Consider the following 27,098-nt stretch of genomic DNA (forward strand, 5'->3'; position numbering starts at 1 on the left):
TTTTCTAGAGAACAAATACTATGCTAGTGTCAAAGTTGAATGTGCCCTCTGATGCCTCAGCCCCAGCTTTGTGTCACTATACCTGTTTTGTTTTTTTTTGAAGGGATAAAGAAATGGGATATATGCTCTAACAAGCTTCAAGTCGCTTTCTAAACTTATTTATTGAGTGTAGAAGTTCAAGTTCCAACATGACTGTTATTTAGAGTGAAAAACTTCTCTCTGAAAATATAAAATAGGCACATTAATAAGCCAAATGTACATTGGTTACCTGCTCCCATCCCCCAACCCCCCTTTTTTTAAAGAGATATATTCTGCATGATGGAGGCTAAAAGGTGGCAGCTGTGCCAAAGTAGTGGACCCTAAATCGCTGGGCAAAAAAGAGAGGGGGAGGCTCTGATTGCTCACAGTACAGGAGTGAATATGCGCTCTCAACCACAAATCAAGCAAGCTGAAGAAAAAAAAAAGGCCCAATCAAGGCAGTAATGGCCTCCACTTCACAATCAGACAAGTGCTTCTTACTTGAAAAATCCTACCATTTATAGCTGATTGCTAACCCGAGCCTCATTTCTAATCTAAAGGGCGAGTAATAATTTGGAAAAGGAATTATAACAACTTCCCAACAATTTAGCAAATTGTTATTATTTCAGGGGGAGGGAAGGGTGGAAAGGAGTTGCTTTTGTAATGTGTTTCTCTTGTGGGCTACCATTTTCATGACATCAAATCCTATTGCCACTATGCTAGAATAGCAACTAATATATATTGAAAATATTCTTTTAAAAAAAAAAGAAGAAAGAGAGAAAGATGATATTGTATGCCATGTCACATGTTTCAATGTGGTCAAAATTAAGGGTCTCCAAAGAAGAAAGGAGGAAGAAGAGCTGTGAATTCTTTTGCACAATTTGCCTATAATACACCCAAATAAGTTTGGGTGATTCTCTCTGAGTACCACTGTTTGGAAAGGATTTTGACCTTTCAGAGAATTTGACTTCACAAAAAATAATACCTTTAAATGCTTCACTGAGTTTGTTTTTCTTTCATTGTTGGTGAATTTGGCTCAGATAAGGTTTTTGTTACTGAAAATATTGTAATATACAGTCATTATCTACAACCTTATTTTTTAGCTTCTAACTTAGAATGTGTATGTGCATATGTATATATATTTGAAAGGTATATATAGCCAAGCATTTCATTAATATTTTAAAATGCGGCTCCTTTTACATAGATACTATTTTGGAGATTCAGCCTCTTTATTATTGTACAAATGAGAAAACAGAGGCTACAGTAAGGTAATAATTTCCTAAAGGTCACACAGCTAGCCAATGACAGAGATTAAAATAGAACTTGGTTGACCTCATCTGACTACCATACCTTTTGTATTATATGTTACTTTTTCAAAATCATTCTTTCAAATGCCTTTAAATTATGCATTTTTAGGAACGTGGCACATTAGCCTCATGTAGTAAAGGCATCAGTGATTTTTGGTAATAGAATATGCTTGACATCAACATGCAACTTTAAGCCTGAAGTGTGAGCAGTGATATTGTTTCCTCGTGTTTTGCCACTTTCCATTATCTTTATAATAAAACCTATCTGTAATTTAGAACCGTTTTGTCCTCAGATCTGAGAATGTTAAATGTCACCTATTGAAAATATGCCTCATTGTCTTTTATTTCCAAAATTAAAACAAGCTAATTAAAACTGAATAGACAATTAGCAGAACCAAAACACAGTATTGTTCTTTCATTTCCCTTTTATAGGTAGGTAACCAATGACAGAATTTGGTAAGCAGAATGCAGGACTCTGCTGCAGCTGTAGCTATACACGGGCCAATTATCATATCTGGAAAATCAGGCTGTAATTCTGATTCTAAGTTAGAAAAAGGGCAATTCTCTATCATTTGCATCAATGTAAGCTTAATAAACATTTTTATCACTTATTCATTTTTAGTAGAAAACATAACTTTCTTTGGTATTTTCCATATGTTAGGATATGCTAGATATGGAAAACATATCTAGTTTTTGAATCAAAGGAAATATTTTGATTTTAGATAGAAAAGGTTAAACATAATATACCACGCTTCTGAAGCACAGCCGATTTTAAGCAGATCTAAAAAAATAGATTTAAAGAAACAAATAAAACTCTCTTTATTTATGTGTGTAACTCGAATAAGAAGGCTAAATTTTTCAGATATGCAGAAATGATTTATAGCTTGCAATTACCCACTCCATTCAATATAAACAGGATCATAATTCATATTACATAATCTAGAGCTCATTTGAAAATACATAATGCTATTCTGAAAAAAATAGTTTCTTATGTCATCTTGCATGCCTAGCACCATGCCCTTAAAGTGATTTTTTAAAAAGAAATAAGTAATTTATATTATTAAGTCCCAGAGAGGAAAAGCAAAGAAGTTTTAAGAAACTGCTTGAAATTTTAAAAACGTTTAAGGGTAGAAAATCTGAGCTATAATAGAATGTGTTTATTTTGTTATGGGAAGAACAAAGTTCTACTCTAACAGATGCGTGCACTATACTTCACAGCAGTTTGAAAATTAGAGAAAAATAAGTAAGACTTCCATTGTAACTCAAGACGATCAGAATGTAAAGGCTTGAAGAAAAGGGCCAAGCAAACCCCAAAAGATGACAAAATAGTAAGTAGCAACCAGAGGCAAAATGTGAGATGAAACATGATGCCTTCAGGAGTGGAACCTGAACATTTTAGTAGAATTCACAAAAATGAGCTCGAGAAAAGAAACCCAAAGCACTTTTTGGTTTTACTTTTGAAAAGTAGACACTGTAACAGAATCTGTTCACACTTCAACTAGGGGAAAAATTAGGAATCCTAGCCCAGGAAAATGTTTCTCCAGGATAATATTTTTCTAGGAAATGTCATATTCCTACTCTCTTCTTTTATTAAAACTAAATATCCTACACTGTTGCCACAAGCTGAAATGACCCCTAGTGTTAGGAAATAGATTCCTTACAGTGAATCACAGGCACCAAATATCATTGATAGATACAATAATGTTAGCACACATTTTGTCTGTGCCTGTAATATAATAGGCTGCTTTAGTCAATACAAAAAGACACAATCAAAGCATATAATAAAGGAAATCACTGTTCTTTTGCCCGTTAAATAAAAGAATATCTAATCCTCAGAGCCACTCAAGCAATTTGAGATTTTTGTCATCCAGAAAGGACTTTGTTTTCATTATACAATATATATTTATAGCCATGAGTTATAGCAGATGTAGCTACAAGAAGGAAAAAGGAAAGATTTTTTTGATAAAAATTCTGGTAGCATCATCAAGGATAATGTGTGGAAGAATTTCAAAACAAGTTTCTTGAGTAATAAAGTTACTTATATATGGGAAATCCTAGCTTTCATGGCTAAATGGAAAAGTACTCAAGCTGTCGTAGCTGTGCAAATCATTAGATACATTACAAGGAGACTCTAAAACTTAAGTATTTAAAAGTACTGTGTCATTAAACCTACACAAATGAATTCTATGGTAGCCACTTAATTTTTATATCTTAAAGAGCAAACTTTGGGATAGAAATATAATATTAAGGAATACAATTCCCACAGGGTATCAAAGAAGTACAACATGTACATTGTATACAGATCTCTTTACTAAGAAAAATATTGCTGAAAGAGGATTGCATTACAATTCAATAATTAATAAATAAACTCTACTATAATTCTTTTTGTATTTGTGTCAAATAACCAAAGCTAGTAAATACCAATCAGTATGGTTTATAGAAGCAAGGAGGGATTAAAACAAAAATTAACAAAAAACCTTCACTGATTATAATTAATGCAGAATGAAACATTAAAATACAAAATACAGGCATATATTTAAGCTTTTTAGAAAGTATAGATCATAAATGAGATAGATACTTATGTTAAAAATAAGAGGTTTTATTTGCACTGCATTATTTATAAATGAAAAATAGAAAGAAATGAAAGTAAGAACTAATAATTTATAGATTTATGATACAGGTTAAAAAATAAAAATTACTTACCTAACATCCAAGCACAATGTAATTACATTCAGAAAATAAATAATACTACATACATATGCATATTAGAAATATGGAAAGCCACTTTCAAATACATGTTTTGAACTCTGCTCTGAGATTAATTTGAAAGCCTTCCTGGAAGAAAAAAAAAAATACCAACCTTCTTATGTGCTTATTGCTACCAGAGTAATTATCTAAGAAGAATATGCCATGATGATAAACTTCATTACTCAATAACATTAGTAAACATTAAAATATTTAAAGAATACTGTACTGCATTATGGTTTGTTCTATTTAAATCTCACAATTATAGCAGTCTTTTCTAACTTGTATTGCTCTATGGAATGAATTGCGGGGATTTGATAATCTCCTGCTAATGCAAGCTGATATTACAGTCATATGACCTAATTAAACATTAGGATTCATATTTTAAATATATAATTACCAGTGTCATTTTTTAAAATGTAATTACTAGTTTCTACTTTAATAGCAAAAATTGGTGTTCGTGTCAACAGACTAAGGAAAGTTTTCTGAAAAATGTCTTTTTTCTCTGATTGTAAAGAAGCAATGAAAAATCTCAGTGACAAAAATCATTATTAATATTATTTTCATGACATAAATTCCCTTGTTTTTTATCATTGTGGAAATTTCTACTTCCAGGATTATATTGCATGTCATTTCTTATTGTCACTTAAAATTCATTCATCTTTTCTTGTGGAAGTATATTTTCATTTTTGGCATTTAAGAAATTCACCTAACAATGCTAGCATGATATATAAGTGAAGAAACAAATTTCCATTATTTTAAAACAAAATAGATTCAAAGATTTGGGGCTTTGGGGAAGAATTTTTCATTTCTGAATTGCACAAAATCATTCATAATTATCGCTGAGTGATTTCAATATCACAAATCCCTTCTGATTAGCCCTCTTAAAAAAAGAGACAAACCCGCTTCAGAATTGTTTAGCCCTGTTGGAAGCCCTGTCTTAGAGAATGACAGATTATGTAATTAAATTGAATCGTGTATTTTCCATAGAAAGAAGGCATGATACTGGAACTGATGCAAGCTATATGCTCATTTCTATATTTAGACACTCAACATCAACAGGGCAGCAGCCCACTGACCAACCAACCAAGTTAAGGGATCATATGTAGCTTTTCCATTTAAAAAATATGGAAAGGCAGAAAAAGAAAGTGACTATAGAAATGGCTGATGAAATGTAACCCTTTTAAATAACCATTCTTCATCCCTTGAGTGAAAGAATGTCCCCACGGATAATATTTTCCCATTTAGGAGATTGATTTACTAAGAGTGCAATATAGAAGTCTGGGGAAGCAGTTAAGTTTAGCATCCAAAACGGAGATCCAGGCAAGAAAGCAAAAACGCTAAGGTCACGGAGGAACACATGCCAAATACCTCCAAAAGTTTGTAAGTGAAAATACAAATGTGATATTTAAGAAAAATTCTGCTTTGTTTTTCAAATAAAAAATGCAAACTAGAGATTACAAGGATAAACCAGATGTTACTGGGACTAAATCTAACACACACTAGCAGTAGCAAGGCAACAAATCACTAAAGGTTTCTCAGCATTTGGTTATTTTTGTCTTTGCATGAAGCGTAATATTTCTTATCAGACTTTACTTGCAGAGTCTCTTAATTTATTTCTACTTTTCTGCCACCAACCACAATTGTAGTCCTAAGTACTCAGCTGTGCTGTATTTCGAAATCCTCAGCAGTGTCCTCTAAACTGAAAGTGTATATTCCATTTTACTTACACAATCACCAAGAGAAATCAGTGTCACAAAATCCCTTAAAATTAAGAGATCAAAAATAATTTATCAATAGTTATACAAAATCCAGAATAAGTTGTCATTAGGAATTAATTACTATCAATCTTAGAATGATTGTTTTAAACTGGAAGCAATGGATTATTTAGAGACTTGGTGGCTAAATGTAGGTAGTTAAATATTGTAACTATTTGTTGTTCAAGTATTGAACATTACAGTTAACATAAAGAATAAACGGGACTACATGAGGAATGGAAATATTAAAGGTATAAATGCAAACAGTTTGACACAAAAATCTATAATCCTAATAAATTTAACTGTAATTGTTTACTTTTTTCAGACCATGTGTAGATTTAATAGATACACTGAGAGAACAATTTCCTTAGAGACCTATACACAAATAAATAAGCCCTGACTAGTGTGTGTAGGCCTCTAAGGAAATTGGATAGAATAAGATAAATAGGATTTATCCCTTGAATTTGTACAAAATGATGTTGATTATGAATTCCTTACATATATAAATGATGTGTGAATAATATAATTAAAGACACGAAGATTTTTTTAATGATTTCACAATTTTAACTAAATGCAGGTTTTAGACTGAAACCGCCTAAAAATTTGAAGTAAATCTTGTTCCCAATATTTCTTTCATTTTACTCTTTAGAAATAACATAATTTTAATGGCATACTTTAATAACAAAGGTGAAAACTTCTGGATAGTTTTGCTATTAAAATACCGTATGACCAAATTATCTTTGATATTAGATAATTTAATTTATTAGAAGGATAAGCAGAAATTATGTTTTCCTAATGTTATTCTTTCTTAAAAATAAAACTATCAAAATATCATAGAATTGATTTTATAAAAAAAAAAACCAAAACCTACTCTGTCTCAAACGAAGCTCAAACTACTCTGTGTCCACTGCGTGTAGTACTCTGCCACCTGGTGGATAATTGTGAAAAATCAGACAATGTGAGCGTTTGGTTTCTCCTTTTTCCTTCTTTACCCGCCGTTTCATAGAACCTATGAATTAAACTTCAATTTGACAATATGCCTATTGCCGTAGGAGACAGTGGCTGTAGGAGAGATTGGTTAGTCTACGTGACTTACACATTTGCTTTTGCCTCATTTCAAAGCATCATTAAAAATTAGCCACAAAGATTAACAGGTTTGAATAATTTATTGGCAATTATTAAGTATAATGAAATTAGCCAATATTTCTTGATCTCAGCAAAGTTATTTTCTCCAAAGAGTTAAGGACAGTTTATTTAAGTTTTACCATGTCACAGAAAATAGGTAGGAGTTGATATGAAGAGCTGAGGAATAAAAGAATTCATTAAATGAATATAATGCGACAGTATTTCAGTATATTAATATGAACATTCTCGCTGCTATATCACAGAGAAATGAACTTAGTAGACAGTTTTATATGTCATTTCTGTCAACACATCTCATGGATGATGTAAACTATAAGATCTAACCTTTGAATAATGATTATTTACTGATTATTATAGACTGATGAATAATTCTCATGAACACACTTAGTGCTGAGGAATTTTGTTTCTAAATGCCAGTCCCCACCGAAATGAATTGAGGTTCTTTGGCTGATTCTATGACTGGGGGCGATGAATGTACAAGATGAGCCTGGAAGGCCTCCTTGTGCAAGATAATGAGGAAATGCTCAAACACTGAAAGAGATATGTTAAAAGTAGACAGGGGTCAACGTGAAGGGACTCCCACTGGTCAAATCTGGAATAATATGAACATTAAAATAAATAATGATAGCAATGGATTATAACCTTTTGAATCAAATAAGAATCCACGAGTTCATATGTGGGGAGAGTGTGTGAAAGCAAAGCTGTCTTTTAAAGTTGAATGCCAATTAATGAATGTAGAAGGAATAATGGAGGTAACAAATCATTATTTTGCAATCATAGTAATAACTTATTTGGAGAGGAATAATCAACAGATGCTGAAATTAGTGGGTAAAAGTTGGATAAAAATAGGTTATTTACGTATTCTCAAGGTAGAGCATCCTTCAAACTTCTTATTAATTACAAAAGGGAAAATTACCATTAAACCTAGCAGACACCACATTAGCCAAGAGATCAAAGTTAACATAACCAGTAATGGGACAAACTGAAATCCTGTACCTGCCGAAGTCATGCTTTGACAAGAACACATCACTTATATAATATTCTTGCTCCAAACACATAATTTGAATCTAGTTAAAAATGAATATTAAAAATATAAATTGATGGCTATTAAATTTTCCTGTATTCTTCAAGCCTATCAATGTTACCAAAGACAGAGGCTTATAACCAATTATGTACTATTAAACAAGATTAAAGAAATATGAAACAAAATGCAATTCAGTTTATCCTACAAAGAATATCATTGGGACAAATGATGACATTTGGATAAGTTTTGTAGATTATATAATTATGTTGTATAACCATTAAATTTCCTGATTTTATAATTTTGCTGAGATTATATGAGACTTTCCTCATTCTAAAGAAATATGCATTGAAATATTTAAGAGTGAAGAGTAAAATATATTTAACTTACTCTCAAAAGTTTGTAGATTTATATGAGATTATTCATATGTACTATATGTCTATATATGAGAGAGAAAGAGAGAGAATGGTCACTCTGGGTAAAGTATATTCAGGAATTCTTAGTGCTATTATAACTTATTTGTAGATCTGAAATTATTTCAAAATAAAAAGGCTTTCAAAAGGCTTGGTGTGAAAAAAGAAAGACAAGACCTATCATGTTTAGTCACAAGGTATATCTTGGAATACTAACATATGGAAATTTGGATATTTTGTGAGATATAAAGAATAGTATTATGCACATGTTTAGTGACTTCTAAGCATCTTTTTTTTTAACTTCAGTCATTTAACTTTATCAGTTTCAAGATTCCTTCAAGAAGTGAATAGTAATATAATTTGGTTAGGGATTTTGTCATTTGCTTATAAAATAATAAATTACATAATACTCATGAACTCTACAATGCATTTATAAACCAGAATAGAAAGTAGTTGTTAAAAAAACAATGTCCAAGACGCTGGGGATATAAAAATATTGGAAAAACAGCTTTGTCCCTCAGTTAGTCAAAGTTTAATATGATGGTGGTGATGGATATATATATATATATATATATATATGTATGCAATTAATAGCTACCAAGAGACTTCTTGGTTTGTGTGGTTATGTAAGTATAAACAAAATGCTATGTATATATAGTATTGGGAAGGTGCTATGGGAAAACAGGAATGTAAGAAGTTAATTATGAAATGAGCTTTTAGGAAAGCTTCTCAAAAGAGGCAACATTTGAGCTGAGCCCTGATTGATGAGTAAAATTTAAAGAGCACTAAAGATCGTAGGCAAGTGCCAATACAAACAAAGTCTTTAATAATGTTACTAGAAGGAAAGCTCTATGAAGGCAGAGTCCTTGTCCTGTTGCATGTGACTGACACGTAGCAGGTGCTCAAAAAATATTTGTCATGTAAATGAATAAATAATAAAAATGGCATGTAAACAATCTGGTTATTGAGAAATAGTTCACTTTCTTCTTGCATGGCTTAGATTTGGTAGTGGTGAGGACATTCTTTTCAATTATCCTTGGAATAGCTAAAGAACGTAGATCATTTCTATAATATACAAGTGTATGAAAGGTTTGTGTAAATATAATTTATTGAAATATCTGGGAAAAGGTATATAGAAGGAAATAATTATTAGAACCTTTAAATAATCTGCCTCTGATTTGAAAATGAACCAAAAAGAACTAGAAATAATAAAATATAATCTTTGAAATGTAAAACTCAGTGGACTGTCTAGGCAGTAGATTAGACACAGTTGAAGAGGGTGTGAGTTAACTAAACAATAACCCGAATGAATGACACAGAATGACACACATAGAGATGAGGAGAAGCTGGTGAAGGGGGATGAAAAGATTAGACAATATGGAGAATAGGCCCATAAATAGGTATAATATAGGACTAATAGACTAATAGTTACAGGAGAGAACAGAATTGAAGAGAGATGAAGAGAGGCATGAAATATGGACTTTAGTCAAGAAATAGCAATCTTGGCTTATCAATTGTAACAAAAGTCCCACACTAATGTAAGATGTAGGATATATAAGATAATAAAGGAAATTGTGTGTGGGCAGATGAAGTGGGTACATGGGAACTATCTGAACTTTTTCTCTCAATTTTTCTGTAAACCTAAAACTGTTCCAAAAAATGTTATTAAACTAAATGAATAAATAAATAAAATGTGCAATGAGTTACAGTTATAGTTTAAATTCAACCACATTAAAGGAAAAACCAAAAAGGGCTGATAAATTCTTGCTTAGCACGAATAGAATGCATAAAAACCCAGGACATTAAAGGACTGTTAAGTTTAAAAACATTAGCATTTGTGAATATTAAAATCCTATTGCATTGGAGAAGCATGAATGTTGACAGAAGCCCAGTAGAGTATGGAAAGAAGAGGCTTGAAGGTCAAAGCCCATTTTTAAAAGCCAAATATTCTAACCAAAAAATAGTCACTATTATACACCTTATATGGGAGTGTAATATTTACTCCAATCAAATTAAAGCCTGCTCAAGGGCCCATCTATAAGAAGAATGATGGTGGTCATTTTTCATGGCTCTTCAACACTTAACCCAGCAAATCATATAACTCCTCTCAAAATGGAGAAAGTCCTTGTTTTCAAAACGTGGTGCTCATCACTGCCTTTGCTCACATTTGAAATCAGGTGGCTCTGAAAAGGACTATGGTTTACTCCATCTAAGGGTAGCCACTGAGACCTTTGCCCTAGTTTCCAAAACATCCATCCTTGCAGGCTTCCAAACAGCTACCCATTGTCCTGGAACCCAAGGGTGCCACATGTGAGCAGGTGTCAAGTCCTGGCACATCACAGAACCTGCAGCACTCTGCCTCTTTCTCAATGTGGGAAGGAGGGTTAAACACCCAGTTGAGTGGGAAGGCATCCATTCCCCTTAAAGCACCAAGCCTCACGTATGTGCAACCTGTGCAGCTTGCACAGGGCCCCGTGCTTAGAGGTACCTGTACTTGATTTAGTGCTCTGCTGTTGCCATCTTGTAATTCTTAAACCTTTTTTAAGGGGTCCCACATTTTCATTTTGCACGTCCTTTGAAAATTATATAGCCGGTCCTGCTCTCATCTCTTATTTATTATATAATATACTAACATAATAATAGAGTTTAATTCTCCCCAAAGATCTAACCAAAGTTTGCCAATGCTGGTGCCCACAGGGACCAATGTGTAAATGACTGAAGCAGTTGTGTCAGGGAACCAGTAGGGGGTGCTGGGTCTGGGGTGAATAGGAAAACAAGTCTTATCCAAAAGGAGGGGCTAGTACTTGAACGGCTAAGTGTTGTCCTGTGGGAATGTGAGACGGCTGTAGCCAGATCTTCCAATTAAAAAAAACACACACAAAACAAACTAGAGATGCACTTTTTATTTTTAAATATTAAATCATCATATTTTAAAATGTTGATTCAATTAGAAAAAATATGCTCCATGTGGGCCAAACAAAACATATCTGCTTGGCCATAACTTGGACAAGTTACAGTTCATGACTTCTGGCCTAGAACCTCGAAAGCGAAAGCATGTTCCTTAGTTTCCCTCCTTGTTTTTCAATAAGGTTGACAACTTCATTTTTCCTCTCTCTTTTAGAACACAAAAGCAGTTAACTTGTAGGTGATATGCAGAATCCAGACCTTAGGAATAAATGCTTGCCTTCATCCTGGAGGAAGGAAAAAAACATTTTATTTTGGATGGATCCACTACAATGAAAACAAATATAAAGCCATTCTCAATAGGCAGGTTATGGTGTGTATTAAATTATTACTAAACTGCTGTGTTTCAGTTATTGATATTGGTGATCTGGCATAAATAAAACACATAAATAGTTGTGTGTTGCTTAACAATAGAAACATGTTCTGAGAAATGGGTTGTAAGGTGATTTAGTCATGCAAACATCACTAGTGGGCTACATGGTGGAGCCTATTGCTTCAAGGGTACAAACCCATACAGCATGTTAGTGTGCTGACTACTGTAGGCAACTGTAACACAATGGTAAGTATTTATGTATTTAAACATATCTAAACATAGAAAAGGTACAATTAAGATATGGTATAACAGGTGAAAAATAGCACACCTGAACAGGGCACATACCATGAATGGAGCTTGCAGTACTGGAAGTTGCTCTGGGTGAGTCACTGATTGAGTGGTGAGTAAATGTGAAGGCCTAGGATGTTCCGTATAAACGTATTACTGTATAAACTTTATAAACACTGGACACTTAGGCTACACTGAATTTCATTAAAATGTTTTATTTCTTCAATAATAAATTAACCTTAGCTCACAATGAACATTTGGTTTATAAACTTTAATTTCTTAAAACTTTTTTTTTTTTTTTTGAGACGGAGTCTCGCTGTTGCCCAGGCTGGAGTGCAGTGGTGCAATCTCGGCTCACTGCAGGCTGTGCCCCCCTGGGGTTCACGCCATTCTCCTGCCTCAGCCTCCCGAGTAGTTGGGACTACAGGCGCCCGCCACCTCGCCCGGCTAATTTTTTGTATTTTTAGTAGAGACGGGGTTTCACCGTGTTAGCCAGGATGGTCTCGATCTCCTGACCTCGTGATCTGCCCGCCTCAGCCTCCCAAAGTGCTGGGATTACAGGCGTGAGCCACCGCGCCCGGCCTCTTAAAACTTTTTGACTCTTTTGTAATAATGCTTAGCTTAAAACACATTGTACAGCTGTACAAAATATTTATTTATATCCTTATTCTATAAGCTTTTTTTTTTTTTAACATTGGAAAAAGCTTTTTGTGAAAAACTAAGATATCAACACACACATTAGCCTAAGCCCACACAGGGTCAGAATCCTCAGTATCACTGTCTTCCTCCACATCTTGTACCACTGGAAGGTCTTCAGGGGCAATAACACACATGAAGCTGTCACCTTCTATGATAACAATGCCTTCTGCTGGAGTACTTCCTGAAGGACCTGTCAGAAGCTGTTTTACAGTTAACATTTTAAGTAGAAGGAGTATACCCTAAAATAATGAAAAAAAGCATAGCAAAGACATAAACCAGTAACATATTATCAAGTATGATGCACTGGACATAATTGTATGTGCCATACTTTTGTATGACTGTCACCACAAACATGAGTCATGTGTTGTGCTACAGCTTTACAATGACCACAACACTAGCAACTGGAATTTTTCAGGTCCATTATAATCTCATGGGGCCACCATGTCGTATATGGTATATGGTCCATCATTGATTAAAATGTTATTATGTAGCTCATGCCTGTATATTAAGGAATGTTAAGGAGTGAATAGGATTCAATGTCTTCTTAGGTTTACGGCCAGCACCTGGTGTCTCCTCTCTACTAACCAAAGTAATTCTATTACCTTATATAAACAGATTAGGAAGCAGCCCGTCTTCTTAATTCTCATTAATATATTCAGTTTATGGAATCTTTAAAATACATAGTTCTCTTGGAGATCAATTTAAATGAAGAAAAATCAGTGAGCCTCTTAGATTTTAAAACTGCAGAATGTGTTGTCATTTCACCACAGGACAGCCTTGCTCCACCTGCACTCTCTTTCCTACAGTTCTTATAACTTTTTTTTAAATTCATTTCTCTTCTCTTTTCATTTACTGCACTGCCAGGCAGATACTTCCATATTCTGTCCACTAGACTAGAAGAAATGCTCCAGGCATTCTGACACTGTGAGTTTCCTTTCCTGCCAACATTCCCTTCCCAGAAGGACTGCTGTATATGTTGGTAGGTAAGAATGTGCACTGCACAACTTCAGTGAGTGCCACTGACACTGTCATCTAGGGGAATGTTCCCTCCCAAGTGGTACAGAGTTCAACTTACATAGGTGAACAAGTTGCCATGCTTTCCTGGAAACTGCCTTAGACCCAATGGTAAGGACTATAACTTACCTGAGCTCTTGCTTACTCTCCTATAAAGTGTACACATGAAATCTATGGCACAGGTACACTGCAACATCTGTTCATGTGACCCTTTTTCTTTCCATTAGAAAATCTTCAATTCCTCCTCAAATGATGTCTTCAGGAATAAGTCTGTTATCAGCGGGTTCTAAAAGTGCTGGGCTGATTTTATCAGAACCACTTGGATGAGTTGTATGAAAAATAAAGATTCCTAGACTCCAGGATTAAGATTCTGGTTTGGAAGATCTGGAGCAGGGCCTATTAAAGCAGCATCTCCATGCCTCGTCTTGACCTAGGTAATTCTGATATGCAGCCATATTAAGGAAACACTGTCTACCTCCATGCTAGATTGTAACGGCCCTTCACAGTTGGGCATCAACTACCTTGACGTGCATCACATGCTGTGTTTCAGCCTTTCTGGACTATTCCCCATCACTGACTATACCATGCTTTTTGATGCCTCATATCCATTATACACCCTTTGTCTGCGAGAGGTTTTCTGATTTTTCCCATCATGTGAACTTGTATCTTGTCCTTTTAGACCTAAATGAAATGGTATCTACTTGAATTGGACTTCCAGTACTTCCTCACCTGTAATCAATTATTCCCAAATCTTTGTTCCTATAACAATACGTATTATAGAAGTCAGACTTAAAAATTGTTACATGTCCCTAAAAGAATTTTTAAAACTATGTATTTACATCATTAATTTAGTTTATAGCATAAGTTTAAATCACAACCAAAGATATAATTTCTGGCATATCAACTATAATGCTAATTTCCAGCATTAAAATATCCACTATTATTTAAAATAAAGGTCTTTTTACTTAAAATGTTTAGGCTATCCCTTTTCAAAATGTATCCAAAATAATCTAAATACCTGTCTTAGGTCAGGTTCTTTCAGAATAAGACACCATTCAAACATCTTTGATTTATTAAGCAGGTGCTCCCGGGAGAAACTGGTAAAAAAGTAGGGATAACTATAGCATTTCAGATGAAGTCACAGGATAAGCTGGGTACTGCTGAGAGCTTAGATGACGACTGCACATCCTCTGGGCAACAAAGTTATAGTCTGAAGCTCTGCACTTGTCATCACTACCTTATGAATGGCTGATACACTCAACGAACTAAAATACTCTTATAAAGAGCAGCTTTATAAAACCTACTAGGAACATTACGGCCAAGACACATCAGAACCAAAGCTTAGTAATCTTCAGGGAAGATGGTAACATTGATTCCTAGATCATCATCATCATTTTCAAGTTCTTTATCATTTTCTTTAGTAATACACGGGGCACGTGCTTTTTCTGGGTTTCTTTTTTTCTTATGAGTATGTGATGCGTTATTTTTCTCTTTGATCTTGGGATGTAAGTTAGTCATAGTTTCCCTTTCCAAAGCATGCTGTAGGCAGTTGTAAAACCTGTAAAGAAATAAGAACTACTGTTATATCTGTGTGTACTAAAACTAAATGATTGAAATACACCAAGAGCTTATAAGTTATGTAAGTTTGACTATGTCCCGTGTTAGCTTTATAAATATAAAATAAATCAAAGAAGTAATATGTTTTATTAGGGAAATAAATGCATTTCAGTTCTTTAAGAACAGCCCTGAAAACTGGATTGGAATCGCCTCTTGACAATCTCTGTCCTACCTCACTTTCCATCCCAAATGTAGGGGTCAAAGGAGAGGGTAAAAAAGAATGGAATTATTATTACATAAATGTAATGGCTCATTTTAGGTAATTTGTATAATGTATAAGGTTACAAATACAGATCACCTCTACATAACCAGAAATAACTCCTCTCAATATTTTTCTTTTCAGTTTATTAATGTAATCTGAATTAATGTATTAATTAATCCATATACCTATTTTTTCACAATTAGAATATTACATATAAAGTTTTACATTGTTTTTTCAAATTTAATATTTATTGAGAATGGCAGTATAACATTATGTCATCTAGATTGGCCTTTATTTATATTCAAATTTTCCCTGATACAAACAAAAATGTGGTAAGCATTTTTGAAAATGATGTGAGTTTTTAGCCATTTCTTTACTATACACACCTAGAAATATCATTACATGGTTAAAGGGCATGAACATTGTAAGGCTCTTGATAAATACTGCTTGTTTTCCACAATAGATGTTCAAAGAAATACACTTCTAATAGCTGCACTTGAGAGAGATCACTACACCCATACACTGAATATTCCCGTCGGAAAACACATTCTACCTGGATGGGTGAAAATGATATCGCATTATTTTAACTTTCATTTCTTTGTAAGTAAAATAGAATGTTTTTCATGTATTAGCTATTTGTATTTTTTAGTGTAAATTATTCTTTCCCTTTACTCATTTTGCTATTGGAGTTTTAGTGTTAGTTTTGTGATACAATAAACTGTAGGCTCTCTGAAAACCAGGCCTCATTTCTTTTCTACTCTCATGTTAATACCTAACACAAAACTCTGCTTGACACAGTAGACTTCAGTCTGTGTTGGAAGGCAGCAGGCAGCATGGTGTGTTGCATGCATTTGATACCAACATTCTTTTGGGAAAGGTGATGTCAGCTAATTCCAATTAATTTCCCACAGTCTTGATTTTTCACATTTATAAAGCTGGATATTATTATCCTGTAGCTATCAGGGTTGTCACAGGATTACAGATGATATATGTAAGTACCCAGAGAGTTAGTTATCAAAAATGACTACTTTTATAGAATACAGACTTCATGAGACCAAGGATCCTATCTACCTGTCTTCTGTTATATTCTTAGCATGTAGTAAGAGTGCTGGCATACTCAGTAAGACTATATTGAATAAGTGAATGAATAACCCCAGAATAAAAATGTAACTATAAATGTATTATCCTAGGTCCCAAATTAGAATGATCTGAAAGTTAGGAAACCCCCTTGCCACTGCAGAGATCTTATCTTACTTTTATGTCCTATTATAATGGGAGACTGTGGCGGGAAATTTTTGATATCTACAGAATAGATAGCTATTTGGACCAATTTTCATCTTTGTTTGATTCAATAAACAGGCTAAGTTCTACTTATGAAGCCTATAAAACTCAAAAATTCCAAATATCCACCTATTCCTAAATATGTCATATACAACATGATGAGTACATATCCTTTCCATTTTCAAGAACTTATGCATTCATCACTGTACACCTTGTTATCTAGTGCTGTGCTTGGCAAACAACAGATGCTTAACAAATATTTTATCAATGAATGAATTAATCTCAAAAATGAACATAGAGTTTAATTTAAAAAGACTGAGATACGTGACATACATAACTTTTTGGGCCTTGTTCCATGGTAACATCCTTTCATTTAATGCACCCTTTACATCCTTCCGTTACTGAAACCTGGCTCCCCCGTAGACACCATTTTCCATCGTTCCTCCCAAGTGGAGACTGCTTATCCTTTCCATATCCTGCTACCACAGAGCTGAGAGATGAGGTCAGAATAAAACTGGCTCATCAACATTTTCCCAAATTCCTCCATCTGCTCCTCATGTCATCTGCCAATAATCTGTTTGGTTCCTTACACTGATGAAAACTTCTGTGCTTGGCTTGATCTTTTTTTCTAGGTCTTGTCACCATCTTAGGTGATGTCAGTGACTGGTATCCTTCTCATGTTCCACACTGCCTGTTCAGAATGACTTAGATTAACATTATCTGAAACATAAATCTGAGCATGCCACAAGATGGTGTGGCTCATCCTGGTCATAAGATGCCATCCATGCGATACAACCTCATCTTCTACCATTCTTTATCAACCCTGCACTTTAGGCTTAGGTAACTGAGTGGTTTTTTCTGGATTATACTTTCTTCCTAGAAAATGAAAGATAAGATTAAATTGCTCCTTTATGATCACCGAGAATTAACAGCTTGTGAAAAATGCCTCATCCATCACATTAAAAAAAAGTAATTAAAAAGGAATGTATGCCTTACTTTAATCAACCATTAAAGAACCTGAGAATTCAAAGCTATGTCCTTAGGGTACCAAAACAACCGGTAAAATGGAACAAAGATCCTTTCCTGAATAAAAACTTCAAATACTAGTTTTCCTTTTCCCTTTCTAAAAGAACTTTAAAAGTCCTTTGAGAAATAGTACTCAATAAGTCAAAAGTTATGTTCTCCCCTTATGCAGTAACACTTAAGCCTGATTCTCAAAAGTGCAATTTTCTCAACTCTCACAGACAACAAAATGAGCTCTGAAATTTAAGGGAAAAAAAAAAAAAAGTATGTTCAGGCAACTGTGTTTTTTCTCTCCTTGAAAGAAAAGCAAATAGTCTTCAGTTTTTCTGCCTCTGCAGTCAAGATTATCATAGCATAGGACAACTTGTACTTAGTCCTCTTCCTAAGTTTTCAGGCCAAGCCTGAGAAAATGAATTCTTGTTTTTCAACGTTAGTTAGAAAAAAACTTGCAACAGAAAGCTGGAATTTCTCTAAATTCTCAAACAAAAACACAGAATTGAGGAAACTGAGGCACAATTTTATTTCCTTTAGGCTTCCATCATTCACAAATATCAAAGAAGGCTATTCTAATATATATTTAGATTTTAACTAACATTTTCTCTGAAAAACAACATGTATGTGGCAGGCCCAGTGCCCAGTACAGGAAGCACAGAGAAGTGGTCTGTGGTCTGTGCCCTCAAGGAGTTCATGGTTTAATAGGAGCTACAGAACTGTAAAGCCACGTTTAACACACCATGAAAAAGATGGGACACAGTGCTCCAACTGCAATCACAAAATGCCCTCCGTCATAAGATCCAATGCCTAGGCTGAACTGCAAGGATGAATGGAAGTTGACAATGTGCTAAGAGAGGAATTAGGAGGAAAAAAATGGGTGCATGGGGGATGTCCCCAGAAAAACTGTTAGAAAATAAAATATATGTTTTCGCTTTATATTATTTACTTATTTGGTCTTAAGTATACAGTTGACCCTTGAACAATACAGTTTTGAACTACGCAGCTCCACTTACGTGCAGATTGTTCTCAATAAAAGCTACACCAAATATTCCTGCTTCTCCTTCTACCTTCTCTACTTCTGCCTCTGCCACCCCTGAGATAGCAGGACCTACCACTCCTCTTCCTCAGCCTACTCAAGGTGAAGACGATGAAGACAAAGGCTTCTGTGATGATCCACTTCCACTTAATGAATCATATATCTTCTCTTCCTTATGATTTTCTTAATAATTTTTTTCTCTAGCTTACTTTGTTGTAAGAATACAGTACACAATATATGTAACATACAATACATGTGCTAATCAACTGCTTATGTTATGAATAATGCTTCCAGTCAAAGGTAGGATATCAGTACCTAAGTTTCTTGGGAGTCAAGTCATATGTCAGCCATATGCATATTACATGCATATGGCTTATGCATGTAATCCCAACACTTTGGGAGGCCAAGGCGGGCCATCACTTGAGTCCAGGAGTTTGAGACCAGCCTAGGCAACATGGCAAAACCCCATCTCTACCAAAAAATACAAAAAATTATCTGGGCTTGGTGGTACATGCCTGTAGTACCAGCTACTCGGGAAGCTGAGGTGGAGGATCACTTGAGCCTGGAAGGCGAAGGTTGCAGTGAGCCAAGATCATGCCACTGTACTCCAGCCTGGGTGACAGTGAGATCCTGTCTCAAAAACAACAACAACAAAAGCCATGTGGATTTTCAACTACATAGGGGGGTGGTGACCCTAACCCCATGTTATTCAAGGGTCAATTATACAGGGAAATGTGTGTTATTTATTTAGCTGTTTTAGACCCATTTTTGGAAATGGTAAGACTTGACCATGTGCAGTGGCTCATGCTTATAATCCCAAAACTTTGGGAGGCTAAGGCGTGACAATCACTTCTGGCCAGGCCAACCTGGGCAACATAGAAAGACCTCATCTCTACCAAAAAAAAAAAAAAAAAAAAAAAAAAAAGGAAAAGAAAGAAAAATGATAAGACTAGCAACTATGAGGAATCTAAGACAGCTGTTATTCTTTAGTCCTCCTTCTCTGTGTTACCTCTATTTCCAATCTGCTGCCATGTCTGATGGATATTTTGCAGTCTCATTCTCATTCATCTTGTTACTCAGGGACCTATTACTTCTTCCCTAGACTATAGTAAGAGCCTACTTGTACTCACCCCACCTCTAAACCATCTGACAGGTCTTCCAGAATAATCATTCTAATGCTTTGAAGTCTTAAAAAAAGTAGCACTATTTATGAAAAAGTCTAGTTAACTAAATTTGTGAACATTTATTAACCACTATTCTCATTCCAGACACTCAGAATATAATGAACAAGAAACTGTTTTTGCCTTTGGAGAACTCAATATAATGTGTTAACTTTCAAGCTCCTTTATCTTTTATGATTAATTCAATAAACATTTCTTGGGTTTCTACTATGAGCCAGATATATGTTACACTGTAGGATAAGATATCTCAACTGTGTTTGTGTATGTGTGTAAGGTTGGGGGCTGGTATGGGGAGTCCTATCTTCAATGTGACCATGTTGCAGTGGAAAAAAAAAGATGTGCGATTAAGTAATTGTAATTCAATGTAATAGAAATATCTGTTTTGCACTGGTAAATGATGATAAGAATCAGAACCAAGAAAATGGCTGGTAAATGATGATAAGAATTGGAACCAAGAAAATGGCTGGGGGATTTAGAATAAGATAAGAAACATATTAAGGAAAAGCTGGTGAGATATTTTAATTAGGTATGTTCAAATGGTTATTGGATATGTTGGCCCAAGACTCTAGAAAGATTTGGAAGACCTGCCAGTACATGGAAAAGTAGCAGAACTAGTTGAAGCCATGGGCCAAGGAGAGAAGCTTGGAGAACAGTATTTAATGAAGAAGGAAAAAGAGAAACCTACAATGAAACTAAGAAACATCACAAGCAGGAAGAAAAGCAGCAAAGTGATACAACAGAAATTCTTATTCTCTCATCTTCCAGGTAAACTGAACCATTCACTGATCCCTATTTATGGCTTACATATTGCCATCTGTATTAGTCCATTTTCACGCTGCTGATAAAGACATACCTGAGACTGGGCAATTTACAAAAGAAAGAGATTTAACGGACTTATGGTTCCATGTGGCTGGGGAGGCCTAACAGTTATGGTGGAAGGTCTCACATGGCAGCAGACAAGAAAAGTGAGCTTGTGCAGGAAGACTCCCGTTTTTAAAACCATCAGATCTCATGAGACTTAAGATCATGAGAACAGCACAGGAAAGACCTTGTCCCCAGGATTCAATTACCTCCCACTGGGTCCGTGCCACAACACGTGGGAATTCAAGATTAGATTTGGATAGGGACAGAGCCAAACCATATCATTCCCCCACTGGCCCCTCCCAAATCTAATGTCCTCACATTTCAAAACCAATCATTCCTTTCCAACAGTCCCCCAAAGTCTTAACTCATTTCAGCATGAACTCAAAAGTCCACAGTCCAAAGTCTCATCTGAGACAAGGCAAGTCCCTTCTGCCTATGAGCCTGTAAAATCAAAAGCAAGTTAGTTATTTCCTAGATACAATGGTGGTACAGGCATTGGGTAAATATAGCCATTCCAAATAGGATAAATTGGCCAAAACAAAGGGGCTACAGGCCCTATGGAAGTCTAAAATCCAGCAGGGCAGTCAAATATTAAAGCTCCAAAATGATCTCCTTTGATTCCATGTCTCACATCCAGATCACACTGATGCAAGAGGTGGGTTCCCATAGTCTTGGGCAGCTCTGCCTCTGTGGCTTTGCAAGGTACAGCTTCCCTTCCGGCTGCCTTCACAAGCTGGCACTGAGTGTCTGTGGCTTTTCCAGGTACACAGTACAAGCTGTCGGTGGATCTATCATTCTGGGGTCTGGAGGATGGTAGCCCTCTTCTCACAGCTCCACTAGGCAGTGCCCGAGTAGGGACTCTGTGTGGGGGCTCTGACCTCACATTTCCCTTTGGCACTGCCTTAGCAGAGGTTTTCCATGAGGGCCCTGCCTCTGCACTAAATTTCCATCTGGGCATCCAGGTGTTGCCATCCATCTTCTGAAATCTAGGTGGGGGTCCCCAAATGCCAGTTCTTGACCTTTGTCCACTCGTAGGCTCAACACCACATGGAAGCTGCCAAGGTTTGGGGCTTGCACCCTCTGAAGCCACAGCCCCAAGCTCTACGTTGGTCCCTTTCAGCCATGGCTTGAGTGGCTGGGACACAGGGCACCAAGTTCCTAGGCTGCAATATAGCACAGGGACCTTGGGCCTGGCTCACAAAACCACTTTTTCCTCCTAGGCCTCTGGGCCTGTGATGGGAGGGACTGCTGTGAAGACCTCTGACATGCCCTAGAGACATTTTCCCCATTGCCTTGGGGATTAACATTCAGCTCCTCATTACTTATGCAAATTTCTATGGCCGACTTGAATTTCTCCTCAGAAAATGAGATTTTCTTTTCTATAGCATTGTCAGGCTGCAAGTTTTCCAAACTTTTATGCTCTGCTTCCCTTATAAAACTGAATGTGTTTAACAGCACCCAAGTCACCTTTTGAATGCTTTGCTGCTTAGAAATTTCTTCTTCCAGATACCCTAAATCATCTCTCTCAACTTCAAAGTTCGACAAATCTCGAGGGCAGGGGTAAAATGCTGCCAGTCTCTTTGTAAAACATAACAAGAGTCACCTTTGCTCCAGTTCCCAAGAAGTTCCTCATCTCCATCTGAGACTACGTCAGCCTGGATTTCCTTGTCCATATCATTATCAGCATTTTGATCAAAGCCATTAGATAAATCTCTAGGAAGTTCCAAACTTTCCCACATATTTCCTGTCTTCTTCTGAACCCTCCAAACTGTTCCAACCTCTACCTGTTACCCAGTTCCAAAGTCGCTTCCACATTTTTGGGTATCTTTTCAGCAGTGCCCCACTATACTGGTACCAATTTACTGTATTAGTCCATTTTCACGCTGCTGATAAAGATACACCTGAGACTGGGCAATTTACAAAAGAAAGAGATTTAATGAACTTACAGTTCCATGTGGCTGGGAAGGCCTCACAATCATGGTGGAAGGTGAAAGGCATGTCTCACATGGCAGCAGGCAAGTGAAGAGAGCTTGTGCAGGGTACTCCCGTTTTTAAAACCGTCAGATCTTGTGAGACTTATGCACCATCACAAGAACAGCCCAGGAAAGACCTGCCCCCATGATTCCTCCCTCCAGCTCCCTGTCACAACACATGGGAATTCAAGATGAGATTTGGGTGAGGACAAAGCCAAACCATATCACTATCTTTTTCCTTTCTTCATGCTCTTCTTTTTTATCTATCATGCTATTTCCCCCTTCCACAGAGCTCTTCATATAAAAACCCTGCCTGCATTTTAGGCCCTGCTCAGTGACTTCTTCCATGAAGCTTTCTTTGATTACTCTCTACCACTTCTGAGTATATATCCAACAGAACCAAAAGCAGTGACTCAGATACTTGTACAATGATGTTCAGAGCAGCATTATTTATAATAGCCAAAAGGGAAAGACACCTTAAATGTCCATTGACACATCAATGAATAAACAAAATGCAATCTGTAAATACAATGGAATATTATTCAGTCTTAAAGAAAACTGAAATTCTGATACACATTACAGCATGGATGAATCCTGCATTAACTAAGTAAAATAGGCCAGATACTAAAGGATGCATATTGTGTGATCCCACTTAGATGAATTACCTTTAATAGTGGAATTCATAGAGAAAATAGAATAGAGATTACCAGGGGAATGGAGTATAAGGAATCGAGACTTAGTGTTTAATGGGTATAGCGGTTTAGTTTGTGATGATGAAAACGTTCTGGAGATGGACAGTGGCGACAGTTGCATAACAATGTGAATGCACTTAATGCCACTGGTTAAAATGGTAAATTTCCTATTACATACATTTTATCACAAAATAGAGTTAATAAAACAACCATTGAAAGTGGATTCAATTACTTTTCTTCCAGATTTGCTTTATCAACAATATTAGATGACAATATATTCTGCCCCCTTATTGTACATTTTATGTAATATTTTCTCATTACACAGTTGGTGAAAAGCACATGGCTAATTTTATGCTACTCATAGCCAGATGGTGGTTTCATCTGACCCATGTGCTGACTGCTTATTAACAGATTCACAGATAGCCTTCCTCTTGTAGTTAGTCAATAGCTATCCCCATTTTTCTACATCATTATGTATGGATTGTCTTCCTACATCTAGTGTCGGTCCCTGTCTCTTCCAGTCTCCAAATTAGCTGTTTATAAAGCAGGCTGCTGCTTGAAGGTCTTGTCTTGCCCAGCTCCAGAAACAACAGGAACCCAATGGACAAGTCTCTTCCCACTAAGAAGTGGGCTTAGGAATTGTTTCTCATGAACAAGGCCTTTTTTTTATTAAAAATATTTTACCTCTTTAAGTTTCACATTTATAGAATATTTCTTATTGCTGAAATGTTTTTCAGGATAGTTTGCGTTTTTGAAATTCTCTGAATTGTGAAACTTTGGTCCTATGGCAAACCAATCTTAGTACTTAATGAATGTCTGATTGCATAACTCATCACCTCCAGGAGTTTTTTCTCTTTTCAACATCAGAAGAGTAACTCTTTCTCTGCATTTGGTTGAACACACAGCTGTTCCCAAAGGAGCTCTTTAATTTGTTCTCCCTTTCTGAATTCACATGTAATCTTCTAATCAGTATCTTAAGACATTTTTACCCTTCTTTAATTTTTCCCTGATTTTATGTGATAAGCATGGCTCTTAATGGCAGCATGCACATTATAATCTCAAAACATATTTTTGAGTCAATGGATTTAAGCATAATTTGATTTTATAGTTGGTGAACGTGGCTCAATTAACTTCACCAGGTGTATAGTTAGTTGATCTTGGGCTCTATTTATAAGCTTGTTAAAATTCAAGAAAGGAAATAGAGAAAACTGATTTGCTACCTCCTATGTTTTAGCAAACAGTCTCACTGGATTACAATTTAATAAGTGGTAAACTTATGGAATGGTGCCAGTAAATACTTACGTATAGTATTCTGTAGTCTGGTGGAGTGGGTTGTTGCTTATTTAAAAGTATTACTTTAGTTAGAATACTTGCTCAAAGCATTTTGTAGCCAGGTTTTTGTGGTCAGTTTTTCTCAACCAGGGTGTGGCTGGAAAATTAAGCTCTAGTACCCTAAGACATCCATTGTAAGTAATGAATTAACTTCTCTCCAATGTATCTAAAATAGTACATGTTACATAAAATTCTTGAGAGAATTCAGAAAATAGTCACTCAAATAACTTTGTGAATTGTGTGGTTCAAATGAGGAACCCTAGTTGAGAAAGCCTGGATGGTGATATTTTTATGATTATAGGTTTATTCTCCATGAATCAATGAAGGAGAAGGGCTATCCTGTCCTGAGAGTCCAAAACATAACAGGGTCAGGGCAGTCATTATAAATACACTATCTAATGAATATGATAATTATTCTTTAAGATAGGTATTTCCCAGAAGTTAGAGATAAGAAAATTGAAGTCCAGAAAGTTGAGCAATTTGGTGGAACCAGACTGAGTAACTCAGAACCAGGATTTGAACCCAGTTCTGCCTTGGTGGCATACTTCTACCTCACTTCACCCTTTTGCACTGCCACCACTAGCACTTGTTGGCCTTCAATGCTTCAAAAAAAGTTCTAAGTATTAAAGAATCTTAAGCAGGCAAGTTAAGCAATAGGAATCCTTTGCACTTTACAAACATGATTTGATAAAGAATGGCTTAGCAGAGAGGCATACTAGAAGCATCCTGAATGAGGCTATTGCAATGGTTGTGAATGAGGAAAGAAGCAGTATGGATGGAGACAGAATGACTGAAAAGATATTCAGGCAGTGATTGACTGAATGGAAGTAGCCAAAAGGGTGGGGAGAAGAAAAAAGAAAATTATAAACGACATCAAATTGGCTATTACTCCTTGGATAACTCAAAGCTGTGCATCTAGCTGATGGTAGGTCAGTGGCATTACTTTCATATATGAAAGACAGCATAATATTTACTACTTTATATATAAACTTTATTCTTGGGAAAAAGTTGTAAAAGAAAATAATATAAAAGTTTCCTTTGCCAGGAGTTAACGATGAAGAACAAAAGAAGCATGGAGATGCGAAATGAAAGCCATACCTTCCTATTTAGAAAGTGATGGCAATTCTAGATCTAATCCATGACAAGATTTTGGTATTAAACTAGCCTAAGCCAGAGAAGTGAAATATTTATCAGACAAAAAAAGTCAACCAGGCTGTTCCCCTCAACAGGAAAGACTAGGTAATCTCTGATAGGTCACATCTAGGGGCGGTGTGCACCTCTTCCCTGGCTGCCTTCAAATTGATCAGTTACGGTTCCTGTGGCTGCTGGGCTGTCTTTCCGGAATGATTATGTTTCCCCCCTTTATGCCGGCTTCTGGTGGTCATGTGCCCTACCATCCCATTTAGTGCCCATGGCAGCCTGACCTACTCTCATCTATTACTTTGATCATCTTTTTATTATTAATGATAATAAAAGTATTTTTAAATTATCTACAAATAGATAAGCAGTTGGCATTATAAACTGAAGATGGTAAGTATTAATGTTTTCAAGGATGACCTAGGCATATAAGAATAACATGGAAATACCAATTAATATACCTCTCAATTCTTTTCTTGTTTTCCTCCATTTTTTGATTTGCCACATTTAACAGGAAGTCAATATATTCCTCTGTCACCATCAGTTTTCCCTTATGGCTTAATGGAACTTCTAAGCCATGTGTACTCCGGACAGCCTACAAGGAAAAAACAATTTAGATTTGAAGACTTAGATACCACAGAAACTAAGTCAAGAAAAGTCCCAGTCAGGGCTGTGTTTGAACATACTTTAGTTCCATTACAACAGTTAAGTTAGTGTTTTGATAGAATTTAGCTGAGCACAGTTAAATCAAAGGAGATTAAATGAAATTTTTTCCATCATCTACAGTCATTTCTAAAGAAAGACATTCTATACATTATCTTTCGAAGAAACAGATGATATCAAAGTATCAAATAACTTTTAACAATTTCAATCTCACTATAGCTTAGAAAGCCATAATACACAAACTTAAAGAAAGAAAGGAAACCTCGACAGAAATCTCAAGGGAAAATCAAAAGGAACTGGATGCCAAAGGGTCTCAGTGCTCTTGGAGCAGAGCAGAGTTACAAGAGTAAACCATGCCTCCTCTATCGTACACAGGAGCTGCTTCTCAATGCTTTAGGGTTCACAATCCTAATAGCCCTGT

The 27,098-nt window shown here is 35.7% G+C and overlaps 1 protein-coding gene and 1 long non-coding RNA gene across 4 annotated transcripts in view; both read right to left on the reverse strand.

The window, feature by feature from the left end:
- Positions 1-11,292: 11,292 nt before the first annotated feature.
- LOC115837673 lies at positions 11,293-12,302 on the reverse strand. Its single transcript, XR_004032742.1, has 2 exons — positions 12,027-12,302; positions 11,293-11,595 (listed from the first exon to the last, which is right to left on the reverse strand). It is a non-coding gene; the product is annotated as an uncharacterized LOC115837673 (long non-coding RNA).
- Positions 12,303-13,909: 1,607 nt separating this feature from the next.
- Positions 13,910-27,098, reverse strand: part of TYW3 (tRNA-yW synthesizing protein 3 homolog) — a 31,565-nt gene continuing 18,376 nt past the window's right edge. For 2 of the 3 annotated variants that reach the window (XM_012500544.2, XM_030825179.1), the window contains 2 exons: positions 26,476-26,609; positions 14,737-15,240 (listed from right to left, as the gene is read on the reverse strand). In XM_012500544.2, the coding sequence (XP_012355998.2) occupies positions 15,024-15,240; positions 26,476-26,609 (351 nt within the window). In that variant the 3' untranslated portion in view covers positions 14,737-15,023. Of the gene's footprint in view, positions 15,241-26,475; positions 26,610-27,098 lie in introns of all 3 variants that reach the window. The other variant, XM_012500543.2, reaches the window with a different exon arrangement.

This window comes from Nomascus leucogenys, chromosome 12 (genome assembly GCF_006542625.1).
Source record: "Nomascus leucogenys isolate Asia chromosome 12, Asia_NLE_v1, whole genome shotgun sequence".
Taxonomy (NCBI): domain Eukaryota; kingdom Metazoa; phylum Chordata; class Mammalia; order Primates; family Hylobatidae; genus Nomascus; species Nomascus leucogenys.